General features: G+C 33.5%; 1 protein-coding gene across 7 annotated transcripts in view; it reads left to right on the top strand.

Moving 5' to 3' along the window:
- The window catches only part of LOC128191814 (rap guanine nucleotide exchange factor 1-like), a 33,960-nt gene that overhangs the window by 1,048 nt on the left and 18,761 nt on the right, over nt 1-14,151 (top strand). Inside the window, exons 2-4 of one of the 7 annotated variants that reach the window (XM_052864123.1) lie at nt 1,431-1,514; nt 10,703-10,890; nt 12,187-12,222. In XM_052864123.1, coding sequence (XP_052720083.1) covers nt 1,490-1,514; nt 10,703-10,890; nt 12,187-12,222 — 249 coding nt within the window. In that variant the 5' untranslated portion in view covers nt 1,431-1,489. The other 6 variants (XM_052864127.1, XM_052864122.1, XM_052864124.1 and 3 more) reach the window with 6 other exon arrangements.

Raw genomic sequence — 14,151 nt, 5'->3', positions numbered from 1 at the left:
ATTAAAAAATAACTGGCCTCTGAGATTTTGTTAAGACTTTAATGGGGTGTGAGGAAACATGACAGACTGGACCAAATGTTGAACCTGAATTTTCTCAAGTCATGTGCTCTACAAGATGGTAAATGAGCTATCTGATGCCAGCAATCAAGACAGTCTGCCTGTCACATTTCTTCCTCCCTTAAATGATCTTCACCTTTGAGGATCTATTCCTCAGGATCTTTCCCCTGGCAGAGCCTGGACTTGATCTGACAATTAGATGCAGGGGTACATGTAAGTCATGTCTAAATGTACTGGGCTGGAAACATGACAGCTAGATCAAGCCAGCTAGAATTTAAACCATAATTTACTTTAATTTTCTCTTGTTGGCGCAATGGCGGGTACTCTATCAAATGAGCCATTTGAACCAGTCTGACCATCACAATGGGAAATTGACTAATTTCATCTCTTTTATTTAAGGTGTTGATTCCAAATCCGTAATCCATATAAAGAAAGAATTAAGATATAACTGTAAAATGTCCAGAATCCTCTGAGAGCTGGTCAATTTATATATGATTATATACATGTATTTTATCAAAAAACAAATTATGCATTTATCAAAGTCATCCCTAGCATTTAAAAATTACTTTTGCCTTGACACTTAGTTCTTAGAGATACAGTGAAGGCTGCAAATGATATCTGAGGAAATTTTCATTCCCCAAAATGACTTTTGAATGAGATAATTATCTTTGATTCTTAAATTTTGTTTAATTGGAGTTGCATTTGACATTGGCAAGAGGAAGTAATGAACAGTATATTATACAAATTCTCTAATTGGAATATTAATTATAGTTTTATAGTGTCTAAGTTGAATCTTTTATTTGGCCAGTACTCAATGCATTGGTACAAGATTATTTATTGATTTTACAATAAATTCTGTATCATGTAATCACATATCAGGTACTTTTTATTAAATACTGTATTCATTAATGTTTCATATGATAATGACTAACAACTTTGAAATATCTTAGTTTGAGCAAATTCCTATTTTTGCAAAATGCTTGATTTTCCCCCTGAAAATATATTTTATGAACAATGTTTATGTTTTTTGTTCAAGATTATGTGCATGCTTTTATTGTTAGTTTTATGAAACCAACAGGGAAACCAAAGTCTTTTCTGAATCCAGAATTTACTAAAGGAAGCTTTTATCACTTACAATAATTAAGGACTTCCTTATTTGCTACTCTTAGTTCTTGTTTGCTTACTGCCTGAAATGGACATTTTAAATTATTTGTAATGTGATGGTATTCATAGCAAATTTACTTAATAGTTTTTAAAGTTGTCAATTTCATCCCAGTTTATTTATGTGGTATTTGCGTAACATGTCTTCACATACCCGCTACTATAAGTGACTCAACACTAGAGTTTCAGGTGTAAATTGCTAAATGTTACAGATGGTGAAATGTGTACAATCTGGAATTTAATGACTCTGCTTTGAGACTTTGGATTACTGATGGAACTACATGTACATGCTCACAGTAAGATTGAAATTTCTGTAAATGGAGGCTGTAATTAAGCATGCTATTATGTAGTGTAAACTGTTAGAAAAAAAATACTTAAATGTAATGAGCAGAACTGCTCAGCATGTTGCTTAATCTAGTTATGATTTCTCAACAATCATACCAGAAGATTTTTTAAAAAACTGTATGTAGTTTTTGATACTGAATCTACTATTGTACTAGTTAATGATTTCTGTCTGTCGTTTCACTATCTATTGTTTGATTACATAGTATTATAATATGATTCTTGATATCAAATTGATTGTGGTGTACATCGAAATGATAGCTTTATGTCTACAGTGATGAGATTATTTGTTGACATGTTGTGAACTCTTTATCCTGCTTTTTTCCATGATGACTGAAATGAAAATTCTGTCAATATATCAACCATTTATGGTAAATTTGATAAGGAACATGTGACTGATAAAGCGAGCGGGGTAATACCCGGTTATATTTTATTGGCTAAATTGATCCTGGAAATTTTTGTAAAACTGAAATAACATGTAAAAGTATTTTTTGGGCAATACCGATACTTTTTTAAATTTCCTGCCCTCCTCTTCTCAGCTTAGGTCAGTATGAAGGTCAGTTTGTAAACCAAGTATTGTTTGCACAAAATCTTATTTGGGGGAATTACTTTAATTTAAACATACTGGTACATTAGTTTTCCTTAAATCAAGATGACCCCAAATGATTAACAGATCACAAGGTTAAAGGTCAAGTGTCAAACAACTCTAAATGTGAGAAAACAGTGTCTGCTCAATATCTTCGTGAATTTTCTTGCATAAAAGAAATCAAAGTTGTATATGGATAACGTATAAGAAGTAAGTTGCTGCTCTTGACATTGATGTCAAAAGGTTGAGGGTCAAACTATTCTAGGCATGAAATGATATTGATGTCAAAAGGTTAAGGGTCAAACTATTCTAGGCATGAGATGATGATTTATTTTCTTGCATCTTTGGAGTAGATGATATAAATTGCTGATTATATGGAATCTTGAGATTTAAAATCATTTTGTTTCATAAAAACTTTTTTGGTTGCTTAAAAAAAAAGTACCAGTAAAACGACTGCTTGCTTACCATAATAACTTTAGAACCCTTTGCCTGTTTCTCTATTCAAAGAAACTTTTCAGTCAATTGTTCAGTTCAGTTGTTAGTGAATCTTTTCTCTTGCCTATTTACTTACAGTGATGTAAATGACCAAAGATGAGAAATTTGATAGTTAACAATACTCATGATTTAGCAAACTGACAACTTTTTCACAATCACCATTGTTCAAACTACTTGTACATGTAGTAGTGGATGATGAAGGTTTCTATGTAATTCTTTATTAAAAAAAAGGATACAGGCATGAACCCACTACATGTAGCTCTTGACTTGTCCAAGCCCTGACACAAGGGCAGTGAGTAATTTTGCCTGACCTTTGTCTCGTAGCTTTATATGGTGTCTATAGGAAACTTTGAGTCACTCACTTAACAAATAAACATGTAGATATTTTAATACTACGGAGATAGACATAAGTGTCATACATCCTATTGAACGATTCTCCTAATTGTGTCACATGGATGTAGTCAGGAGGCTGTTTATGTTTTGATTTCTAAATTGTACGGACATGTCTGATATGAGGCAAATGGTATTGCTGAAAGGTAAGACTGTGAAGATTAGTAGCAGAATCTTTTACTATTATTAAAAAAAACCAAAACCTGATGGTTAGGCGTATGCCTTGTGTTAAGTATGCATCTCTGTTCCTCAGTCATTAGGTTGTGACACAGGCACTTGAATAATATTACTTTTTATAGGTGGATCATTTTCTTGTATAATGATATAATTATTTCAGTAAAGAAAATTATTTTAAAAAGCAACAAATTTTAAAGTGCTCGTTGTGACATGTTTTTTGAGTTTTTTTGAGCCAATTATTACAGAGACTGCGTCAGTCAGTCTATAATCGCAGCATTGATTGGTTTTTGTGCTGTCAATCATCTACTTTGTTTTGTGATAGAGTGTAATCATCAGATGTTTCAATTGAAGAGTTATTGAAAAACATATAACTAAGCAATCTTGTTGCCTTAGAATTATAATTCTGCTAGTCTTTAGGCAGGGATAATATGATGTACAGAACAACAGGGAAATAATGGGAAGAATAATTTGTGGTAAGGTGTACATCACTTGCAACACATTCTGAAAACTTGAATCACATTGCCTGATAATTCTACCCTTACAAAGTGATTCAGACTGAAACATATGAACGTGATTATTGTAGAAATGACTGACAAAGCTCAAATCACAACTTTAACAAAGGTCTATAATGTGTTCGCCAATCAAGCTCTTGCTAATATTTTTTCCAATATTTAAAGTTTAATATTACAAGTTATTTATAATACCTTATTACATTGTATTGTAACCAGAATTAGAATATGAATTTGCGATGAGATTTAAATTGTCACTCTTAAAATTGCATGATAAATGTAACCTATCACGTATTGGTAAGTAAGTGGTATCCTTGTACGTGGAGGTACCAGTATGATGCTTTTTTTAAAAGATCATAACAGGAAACTTATCTTGATCTTTTTTTTTTTTTTACTTTGGGAGAACAAGTGTCCTGCTTTTTGACTCTGAATATCATCCCTTGATTGTGTATTGTGAGCACTGTCTGTCACTTTCTCTGCCTTATTGTGGACTGACCAATGGGATGGCATAGCACTGTTGTGTTGATTTGACGGATGACTAGAACATTGTTCTATTTTTAATTTGGTCAATGTTCACACAACATGCACAGAATATGACATGTGATAAAGATACTGAAAGAGGCAGATAACAAATGTGATACAGTCAGATTGTTACTAAAAATGACCATTAAAAAATGTTATCCAGTACACAATATCTGTTCTCAGAATCTCTTAAACTTATAAACATTTTACATCCTTAATTTTAAATAGAAAAAAATATGTTTTACTTTCTTACTTCCCAATAGATAAATACTTCAAATATCCTTCAAAAAATGAATGAAAATGCAAGAATTTATTGACATGTCATTCCTTCCTGAAAGTAAAACTTTTCACAGATTGCTCCATCCTCAACCCTGAAGGCTGGTGTAAAAAAACCCCCAAAAGTTGACAGTCATTTCGTCATATTTTGTGTTGCACTCTTATTCCCTTTATATATACACAAGTGACCTCCATACAGGTCCCTCCAGATAGAACAAAACGGTGTGAGTGAAGTGAAATACCAATCCCTCTGAATTGAAGAAGCTGTCATCTTTAATTTGGTCAGTGGAGAACAGCGTCCAATGAAGGCAGGGATGGAAGGGAATCCCCCCCAGAAGGACGGATCATCCCGATCAAACGTCCTAGTCCTCCTGACTCAATTGTCATAATCCATAAAACAAACAACTAATTAGTTTCAATTGTCATTGGTAGCTGCGCGGGACAGTGAATTTCTCCAGTGATGGTGGCCTGATGGAGGCATTGATTGCAGTCTGTTGCATTGGTAGCACTGCTCCTAGGGGAACTTGGAGAAATCTTGAACATGTTGATGTATTTTGAATTATGTTTCCTGTATAATTGATCATTCATGTATTCTGTTTTCTATACGTGGAGTTTAATCAATACACCATATTATCATTCAGAACTGCAGGGAAGTCTGCCACTGGTGTTGATTTTAAAATGTTCGGTCATGTTTTAATATCTACTAACTGAAGAGGTGTGATAAAGAAGAAAATTAGTTTAGATAGTCTATCAAGGTTTAACTTCTTCCACTGGGTGAACCTCTCCCAAATCTTTCGCCCATCAGCAGTTCGCACAGTCTGCAAGCACTGACATGATGTGACAATAATTGTAGTTTGGATTTTGATTCCGTTTTTAACTCGCTATGGAGCCTGAGATACAAGATGGTGAGTTATATGCTTTCTTCCTCTTCTTGACCAGTCCATCTGTCCTTGACCTCTCATTATGTGCTCCTTGACATTGTTCAAGATTATGTGTCTTAGTTCAGCTTGGAACTGTAGGCACTTCAGTTATGTGCTGTTTTCTTTATTCAATACAAAGAACATTGAAATTATGATTCTTATCGTGCATAAGCAAAATTCTAAGAAAAGATTCAATTTTGGCTTAAATCCTGGATGGTGTTAAAATTGCTAATATTAACTATTGTAGAAAACTTCATTTCATTTTACAAATCTTTTTTTGTTTTTTTTGTTTTTGTTTAAGGTCAGACGACACGTTCCTCAATTTTATGTAACTTTTTCCTGGAATTTGTTAATGGTTTACTACTACTTTGACAAGCTTTCTTGCAAAAAATTAGGGTACCTTACCAGGCATTTCTGTAAAATACTAGAGTATGCAATTTCCTATATAATTTAATCTTCTTGAAAATACACTTGAATTGCTGATATAAAAATAAATACATCTACAGCACAGCGAAATTCACTATAATAGAACTATATGTCCGCCGGGGCGGGGCTTTGAACTCACGACCTCTAGAACCTATATGCTTCTGGCAGTGAGCGTCCACAGTTCTAACCGCTCGACCATCTAGACATATAACCAAATACAAGTAATTTTGATCATTTTTAAAGAAATTAAAAAATTAATTTTTTTTTATTGGAACTCTTTATTACGAGGAGATACAAAAAAGATTCTCAAGGAACATGTCGTCTGACCTTAAGGTCAGACGACACGTTCCTCAATTTTATATAACTTTTTCCTGAAATTTTCTCAAGGAACGTGTCGTCTGACCTTAAATAAAAAAATCTCTGAATAATCTAATTATTTAAGTAACTGGACTTTGAATCATGAAGAATTTTTAGACTTAACTGTAAATTTCAGTCATTTGTAAAATTATAATTTGCCATAAAGTTACGCTTAAAATTTGTAATTATCAACATATATTATATATATAGATTATATGGAGACACATTTTAAAAGCATTTCATTTTATCGGTGTATTTACTAACAAGACAATGTAACAGTTTACAAGTTTTGACTGGAGTCTAAGATTGCTTCATGATCCTGGGGTCAGGTATTCACTTCCAATAAGATTTTGTGAGTTTTGCAAGGACCTGTCATTAAGAATTTTGTTTGCTGTGAATCACTCCTTTAATATCTCTATCATGATTTTTCAAATCACAATCTGCATAGGTTCAGTGGCGTAACAAATCAGTTTATCATTTGTCAATCACAAAATAAAGTGGTGGTGACTGGCATTTGAATGGTGTTTACAGTAGTTGCATCTTGATAAAGTAACTTTATCAGTATTCATGCAAGCTCTTCTTATGAAAAAACATGGAAAAAAAAACCAAAACTACAGTGTATATTTACATTTGAGCAATTTCTGGGAAACTCTTCTTTTCAATATCTGATTGATTTTGAAATGAAAGTGTATTTTAAAGTGTTTCTACTATAGTACATTGTAAAGTTGCATTTTACTGATAATCATATGAATCTTTGATGTTAAGTCTTAATCATTGATGGAGCAAACTTTCTCTCATTGTCAAAACAGTATTGGAAGCATTTAACATATGACCTTGTAACCGTCAAGTCCAATACTAAATTATGATGCAGACACGATCTATCTTAGATGTATAAAAAGTAGTCAAGGAGAAAAATGATGAATAATCAAAACTGTGTAGGTTACAGGAATTTGTCAATCAAACGCTGAATGTGGAAGAAAGCCTCCCGTCGTATTGATTCTTTGGTCCGGAATGACTCATGCTGTATTGATGGGTAGTCTTCCCAATCTTACAACTTTTGGAATTATGACTAATACTAAACTGTTACTGGACTCTTGTCTCTAAATCTCTGGGAGAGAAGGTGTCCTGTCGAACACAATCTATTGTGTTGTTGCAGTTGCTGCAGACTGTTCAAGGTCTTTATTCTTGTGCTAACTATAGCAGTCTTATTTTTACATGTTTAGCTCTGCTATATATTAACCCATTGAATTATCAGAAATTCTAATTACGGTAATATTGACTTTTCTGCAAAAAGAACATATTTAAATATAATATTGGTTTTTTTTTTGGTTTTTTTTTGGGGGGGGGGGGTGGGGGGGGAGGTGGGGGTAGGCAGTATGTGGGGAGCAAGTTCATTTTGAAAAATTGAACAATTTTGCAAGAGAAAGGAACAAAATTTGGACCATATATTAGGTGCAGAAAGACAATTTAAGGGTTTTACATTTAGCTTTCTTTATTATTATCATTGGACTAATTTCAGTAAAAAAAAAAAACCCCAAAAAACCTCTTTACTTATAATGTCAAGTCAAAGGTCAAGGTTAACACTAAAAAATGAAACCAAATTTTTACTCAGTTTTAATGAATCAAAAAGTAGACTTGAAAATTTCATACGTTTTGTTATTATCTCAAAACATGTGAAGTTTGTGGAGCATTTCTTACAATATTTAGCAGCTAAAAATAAGTCAATTTTTGGCAGTTGAGACACAAGTTATGTCAGGAAACATACAGTGTAGACTAATGGACTTTCGGGTATATTTATTCACTATCAGAGGTCATCCCCACAAGGACAGTGACATCTGTGTGGTTCAGTCCACAAACTAAACATTCCTGAAACATGAAGAACTTATTGTTTATGGGGGAGGGGTTGGTGGGTTAGAGCACTCCTGTTGGGTTGTAGACAGTCATTGAAGGAATATTTTAGCACTGCAAAGACCTCCGAATTTGATCTTCTTTTCATTAGAAGTGTTCCCTTTTTGTCACTTTTGCTTAATTAAAACCATCTCTCTGTGATTTTCATTTACCTTCGCCATCCCAAGCTCTTTGCTCTGCTAAGTGTTGCTGCTTACCTTGACTGCTGGGAGATCAAAGTGTGCTACACAGGTGCTACACAGTTGCATCTTATGTAACGAAGCTAGTTTACTCCAGCCTCAAATACAAAATAGCTGGTTTAAAAAGAGATGATCGTAATGCAATATTGCTGATTTTTGGAAGAGGCTTGTGTAACAAGTCAGGGATCAGCTCTGATCAATTGAACAAGAAGAAATATTATCAGGGCAAGGCTATTCATCTCACATTCAGCCCATAGATGAAAAAGCCTGTTTGGTTATGCTGTTGTCTTTATGATGTAAAATGCATGATGATAAAAATACAAACTGTGGCTTATGGGATGTGATGTAATCCTTATTTCCAAGACAGGGCTTTAGTTCATTACATTTCATATCAGGAATTATAAGTGAAACTCCAACCAATATCTGTTGATCTAGATACGAAGGAAGGATGACTCTAATTTTTGTGAGGCCTTATCTGGACACAGTTAATTACTATACTAGGGGATATCATTTTCAGAGTTTACAATGTAAGATATTTGTGACTTTCACCATCCCTGTTTGATCTATTCTATACAGTTCATTGACCAGTGTAATTAGCAATGACCTAGTTATTACCCTCTTTACTGACCTTGACCTCTCATTTATTTCTTGCTGAAAATGAAGAGAAGAACATGGGGGGTTTTACATGCTCTCTTTTGGTGATGCACACAGACAGATGTAAGACATGTAATCATTTTTACAGCAGCTCAGACAGGAGATTTAGGTGCAAGATTATTGTTTACAGATGGCATTTATATCCTATTGTACAATTCTTGTCTCACTTCGCTGTAATGCTTATTGCCGATTGTAGTGCTCGTTGCAGATCGCGGAATTTTCTATGAATTCTCAGACAACTACGACCAACTTTTAGTGAAGGGGCATGCTCCGTGTGTTGAGGTTGTATTTCACAGCCTTTGATTGGTTGTCACATCACGACACACAGACAAACTATCACAGACATCAAACGAGGGAATAAAAAACTTCACTAAGACCAAGAAAACTCCATGTTGTGTCTAATTATAGCGAGTTAAGATATTTCGGCAGGGATGGTTTCTAGTTATCTACAGTTGCTTTTAACATCATTAGGATACGGGAGGCAGCTTCTGGGGATCCTACTAAAGAATGTTGGGAGATAAACAAAAATCTCTGTACATTTTACCAGACCTTATAATAAAAGTCGGAAAGCTCACAGCTCTGTTCTCTAAAATGAACACATCTTGTTTTGTTTTAGCAGATGTTCTTGCTTGCTCCCAATACACCAAACCTGGCTTTTAAAGTATCAAATAAGGATGTTTTTAGCAAGCCCTTGTTGTTTATATTTATCAGGAAGTTATGTGTTTATATATTAATGTGCATGTTTATTTCCTATAGATAGATTGGTCCCTGCTAAAGAGGAAGTGAGCGAATGATCATGTTCACACTTACAAATTAACCAATGTAGGACAAAAGCAGTTTATGTTTGTGTACTGTGTGACAGGCGTTTACCTGGGAACTCTAAACGGTTTCCCTGTGACATTTGCTGTAATGTCCTTTTATAGGCAGGCATTCCTGTCGTGTTATGCGTGGTTGTGAAATATTTAAATGACACACAAGTTTAATTTTTTATCCACAAGATGTAAGCAATACTACTCCTACACCTAGGCCAGGTCGCTCACCACTAGGTGATGAATTATGACGGGTTTACACCCAACTGTACTCTCCTTTCCCTGGGGTTAGGAAGCTAGAGGGCTGCATAGGTTTTGAGATGGTCCCTGCATATAAAAAAAGATAAAGATGAAAGGATGAAGTGATGGAAGGTAGATAATATTTGCAGTGGATAAGACCTGCAAATGTTCGATGGTATCGTATTAAATTGTATTAGATTTAATTTCTCTTGCACTTTTTCTCATCAGCAGCTTCTTAAAGGTTAAAAATTTTAGATGAAAAAGTATCTTAGAAAAGTAAAGTTTAAAATCGAGCTATTATTAGTACAAAATGTATATTTTGATGAAGATGGTGAGATAATCATGGACATCTCCAGGGCCCCATGTTAATAAAGGTTTTACCTTCTCAGTAAAATATAAGTGGTGATTAGGTTATCAGAATCTACTGATAGCATTACTTTCTGTTCTGGCCAAGCATTGATACAGCGATGGATTTGAGATTTTATTAACCGTAGTTTATTGTTCTGATGCATACCCCAGATGCTCAATGTATTTCGTACCTTCTCACCAAGCGGCCACTGTACTCTATCCATAATTCATGATGCTCTTTGGAAGCTACCCTGTGTTTCTCAGAAATACTGCTTCCAGCGACTTGTAGAAGAGTTGATGCATTCTAAAACTATCGGACAGTGATCATTGTGTTGTTATATTGTAGAGAAAAGTCCTGGGGCGAAGATGCTGAAGAAGGCAAAGTCCTTCAGGGATGATGTGAAAGGATTACTTCGTCGCCGCTCTTCAGCATCCACCCACGAGTCAGCCATAGCTGAGGCGAAGCATCGACACAGCAAGTCCTACTCCCTGCCGACAGAGACGCCGCTAGAGAACCCCGCCCTCACAGACAAAGTAGGTATCCCTAGTAGAGAGAAGGGGGTCGTACAGGGGTTAGAGCCAAAGTGACTGTCAATAGATGAGGTCTATTTCAATACAGGTCCTTTGTGTACCTCAAACATTGTTTTCAGACTTTAGAAGATAAATCTATCATATAAGTGATAATGAAGTAGAAATGTTTCGTGCACTGTACTGTAAAGATCCCTAGAAAGTTTTGCAATTTGAATCAGTTAAATGCTGTTCTATAAACAGTGTTAAGAAATAGTCTAAACTAGTCTGTGACAGATATGCATAAAAGTCAAAGTTATTTCTGTAAAAAAATTTTTTTTGCTTTTTTGCCTAATAAAAATCTTCAGAAAGATCATGTTTCAAACATTGTAATATGCATTTGTCATTTGTAAAAAAATATCCTGGTACTGATGTATATTAAACAAAGAAGCTGAACATAAGAAATGAGAACATTGATCATAATTAACATTTCATTGTGAACAATTTCAAAGCTCAGAGCAATTTGAGCTGCAATTTCTAGATTTGAAATTTCGTTTTAAATTGTTTCAATGACAGATACAAACTTCAGTCAACCAAATTGTGTTCGAAAAATGATTAAGAGGCTCTGATCGAAGCAAAAATTACATTACATGTATTATCAAATAGAATGAAATTATTGGCATGTGCTATTTATTTCATACAGTATTATTATGATATCATGTTTGAACAACAAATTATTGCTATTAAAAATACAGCTCTAATCACTTTAAGTAAAAATTGATATAGATGTCCTGTCTATCTGCTGTATTTCAGATACATGTATAGAATTAAGCATTGCTAGAGCAACATAACACTTTTACATGATTTCATACCTACGTGATTTCAAACATTAGAACAGACCAGATTTAGATTTTCCATTGTCTGAGTTTACAATTTGTGGTTATAGTGTAATTATGGTCACAACATAACAGAGCTGACAATTACCTAACAATCCTGTGAAGTACAGGTCTCTGCAGATTCACAGTACGCTGTCTTGTCAACCTATGCATGTCACATAGTTCTCTTCACTGGTAGCAGTCTTTGTGTTCCTTAGAAAATGAATGATTTTGTCGCCAAACTAACGACATAAGCTTCCGTGCATTGAGAGGTGTTGAATTCTGTTAGTACAAGTCTTGTAATTTGTATTCAGTTAAGTTACTGGGTATATTTTATGTTTATGTATTGGTTTGATTTTTGTAGGAGAGTTATATTTTCAATGATTTTTACACCGTATATATATGCATGGTTTTCTGTTTGTAAATGTTATGAGTAATTGTATTTCAGAGAAAAGAACAAGACCCCCTCAAAAGTAAAAACAAAGTGAGTAACAAATATGATTTTAACTTTGGGCAATTCATGTTGCTTTATAGCTTGTTTCCAAAATGTTGTATTTTTCTTATTTACTTTTTCTTTGTATTTCTTCTTTAAATTACTGCCTAAGTGACATAATCTATTCCCTTTGAGTCTGCACTGCAAACTAATATTAAGAAATTTTCTGCTTCCTTGGAACTTAATGTATTGCACTTTTTAATGTATGGGGACTTAACAATTAGCTAACATATGTATTATTATTTTTACTATAATAAATTTCTTTTTTACTTTATTAATATTTATTTAATTTTAAGCATTCAAATACATGTAGTACTATTTCATTTATCTTTGGCCACAATTGCAAACCAATTGAACAATCACTGCCAGTAAATGATATTTAACAAGTGACATTTAGAAAACCATACAAACTATGATACGAGTCACTGTTTGTGGGATTTTTACAATGATCTTAAAGAATGGATAGGAACAAACATTTTTTTTCAAAATAATTTTATTGGCTCACCATATGGTACATGACAATGATATTAAACATTGTACAATAGAAGGGATTAGGTCATACGTCACCCTTGTATATATGCAATTATATAATAAAGATCATTGCATAGAACTTTTTCAAATACCAAAAAAAGAATACCCAAAAAAACCCAAAAAAAACACAAGAAAAAAAATTGCTCCTAGATTTAGAATGAAGAGAGAAAAAAGAGACAGACTGATCAATAATATGGAAAGTAATCTGACCTAATTAACTTCAAATCTTAAACTACAATTTTCGATACATTCAAAATCTAAATTCACAATTGCTCTGAACTTTGTGGAATAATCTTACAGAACACATTGGAACAATAACTGTCTGTGTAATTAATACAAAAACCGTACAGAAACAATTGGAACAAGCAGTGGTTTTAATGATTTTCCACACAGAATCAATTTGAACCAATTTGAATAAGCACATGAAGCACTTGTTTTGTGACGGTTAGAATTATTGCACAGAACACATTGGAACAAGCTCTGGTTAAGTGGTGTTTAGAATTATTACACAGAACATATTGAAACAAGCTCTGGTTAAGTGATGTTTAGAATTATTACACAGAACACATTTGAACAAACTCTGGTTGTTTCATGTTTAGAATTATTATATAGAACATATTGGAACAAGTCCTGATTGTTTGATGTTTAGAGTTATTACACAGAACACATTGGAACAAACTCTGGTTGTGTGATGTTTAGAATTATTATACAGAACACATTGGAACAAGCTCTGGTTATGTGATGGTTAGAACTATTATTCAGAACAGATTGGAACAAGCTCTGATTGTGTGGTGATTTGAATTATTATACTGAACACATTGGAACAAACTCTGGTTGTTTGATGTTTAGAATTATTATACAGAACACATTGGAACAAGTCCTGGTTATGGTTATTATACAGAACACATTGGAAGTTTTAAAAATTCACTGGTTATGTGATGGTTAGAATTATTACACAGAACACTTTGGAACAAGCTCTGGAGAGGTGATGGTTGAAATTATGAACAGACCAATTGGAACAAGCTTTGTATGTGAAATGTTTATAATTATTTAAAGAACTCATATGTACATTCACTTTAGTTTTGTAATTTTATCTTCTCTAGAATAACATTACAGAAACATTAGACAAGAAGTGGTTGTAAGATTTTTAGAATTTTATAACCATACAGGCATTAGTTGTGTGAAACCATGTAAGGGCATTCAAGCATATCTTTTTTACTTGCATTTACATGTAAAAGATATTGACTTATAACTTCATATTGACTTTAATTTCCTTTTTTGAAATATCAAAGTTATGTTAAGATGAGAAAAAAAAAATCTTCACACAGAAAAAGAAAGAGTGTGTGCATGGTTTGTTGTTTTAGAAAGAGCTGTTTTCATCATTTCCTG

Source organism: Crassostrea angulata, chromosome 7 (genome assembly GCF_025612915.1).
Source record: "Crassostrea angulata isolate pt1a10 chromosome 7, ASM2561291v2, whole genome shotgun sequence".
In the NCBI taxonomy this organism is placed as follows: Eukaryota; Metazoa; Mollusca; class Bivalvia; order Ostreida; family Ostreidae; genus Magallana; species Magallana angulata.
Note: the sequence above shows the minus strand (reverse complement) of the source record. Positions and strands in the feature narration are given on the sequence as shown.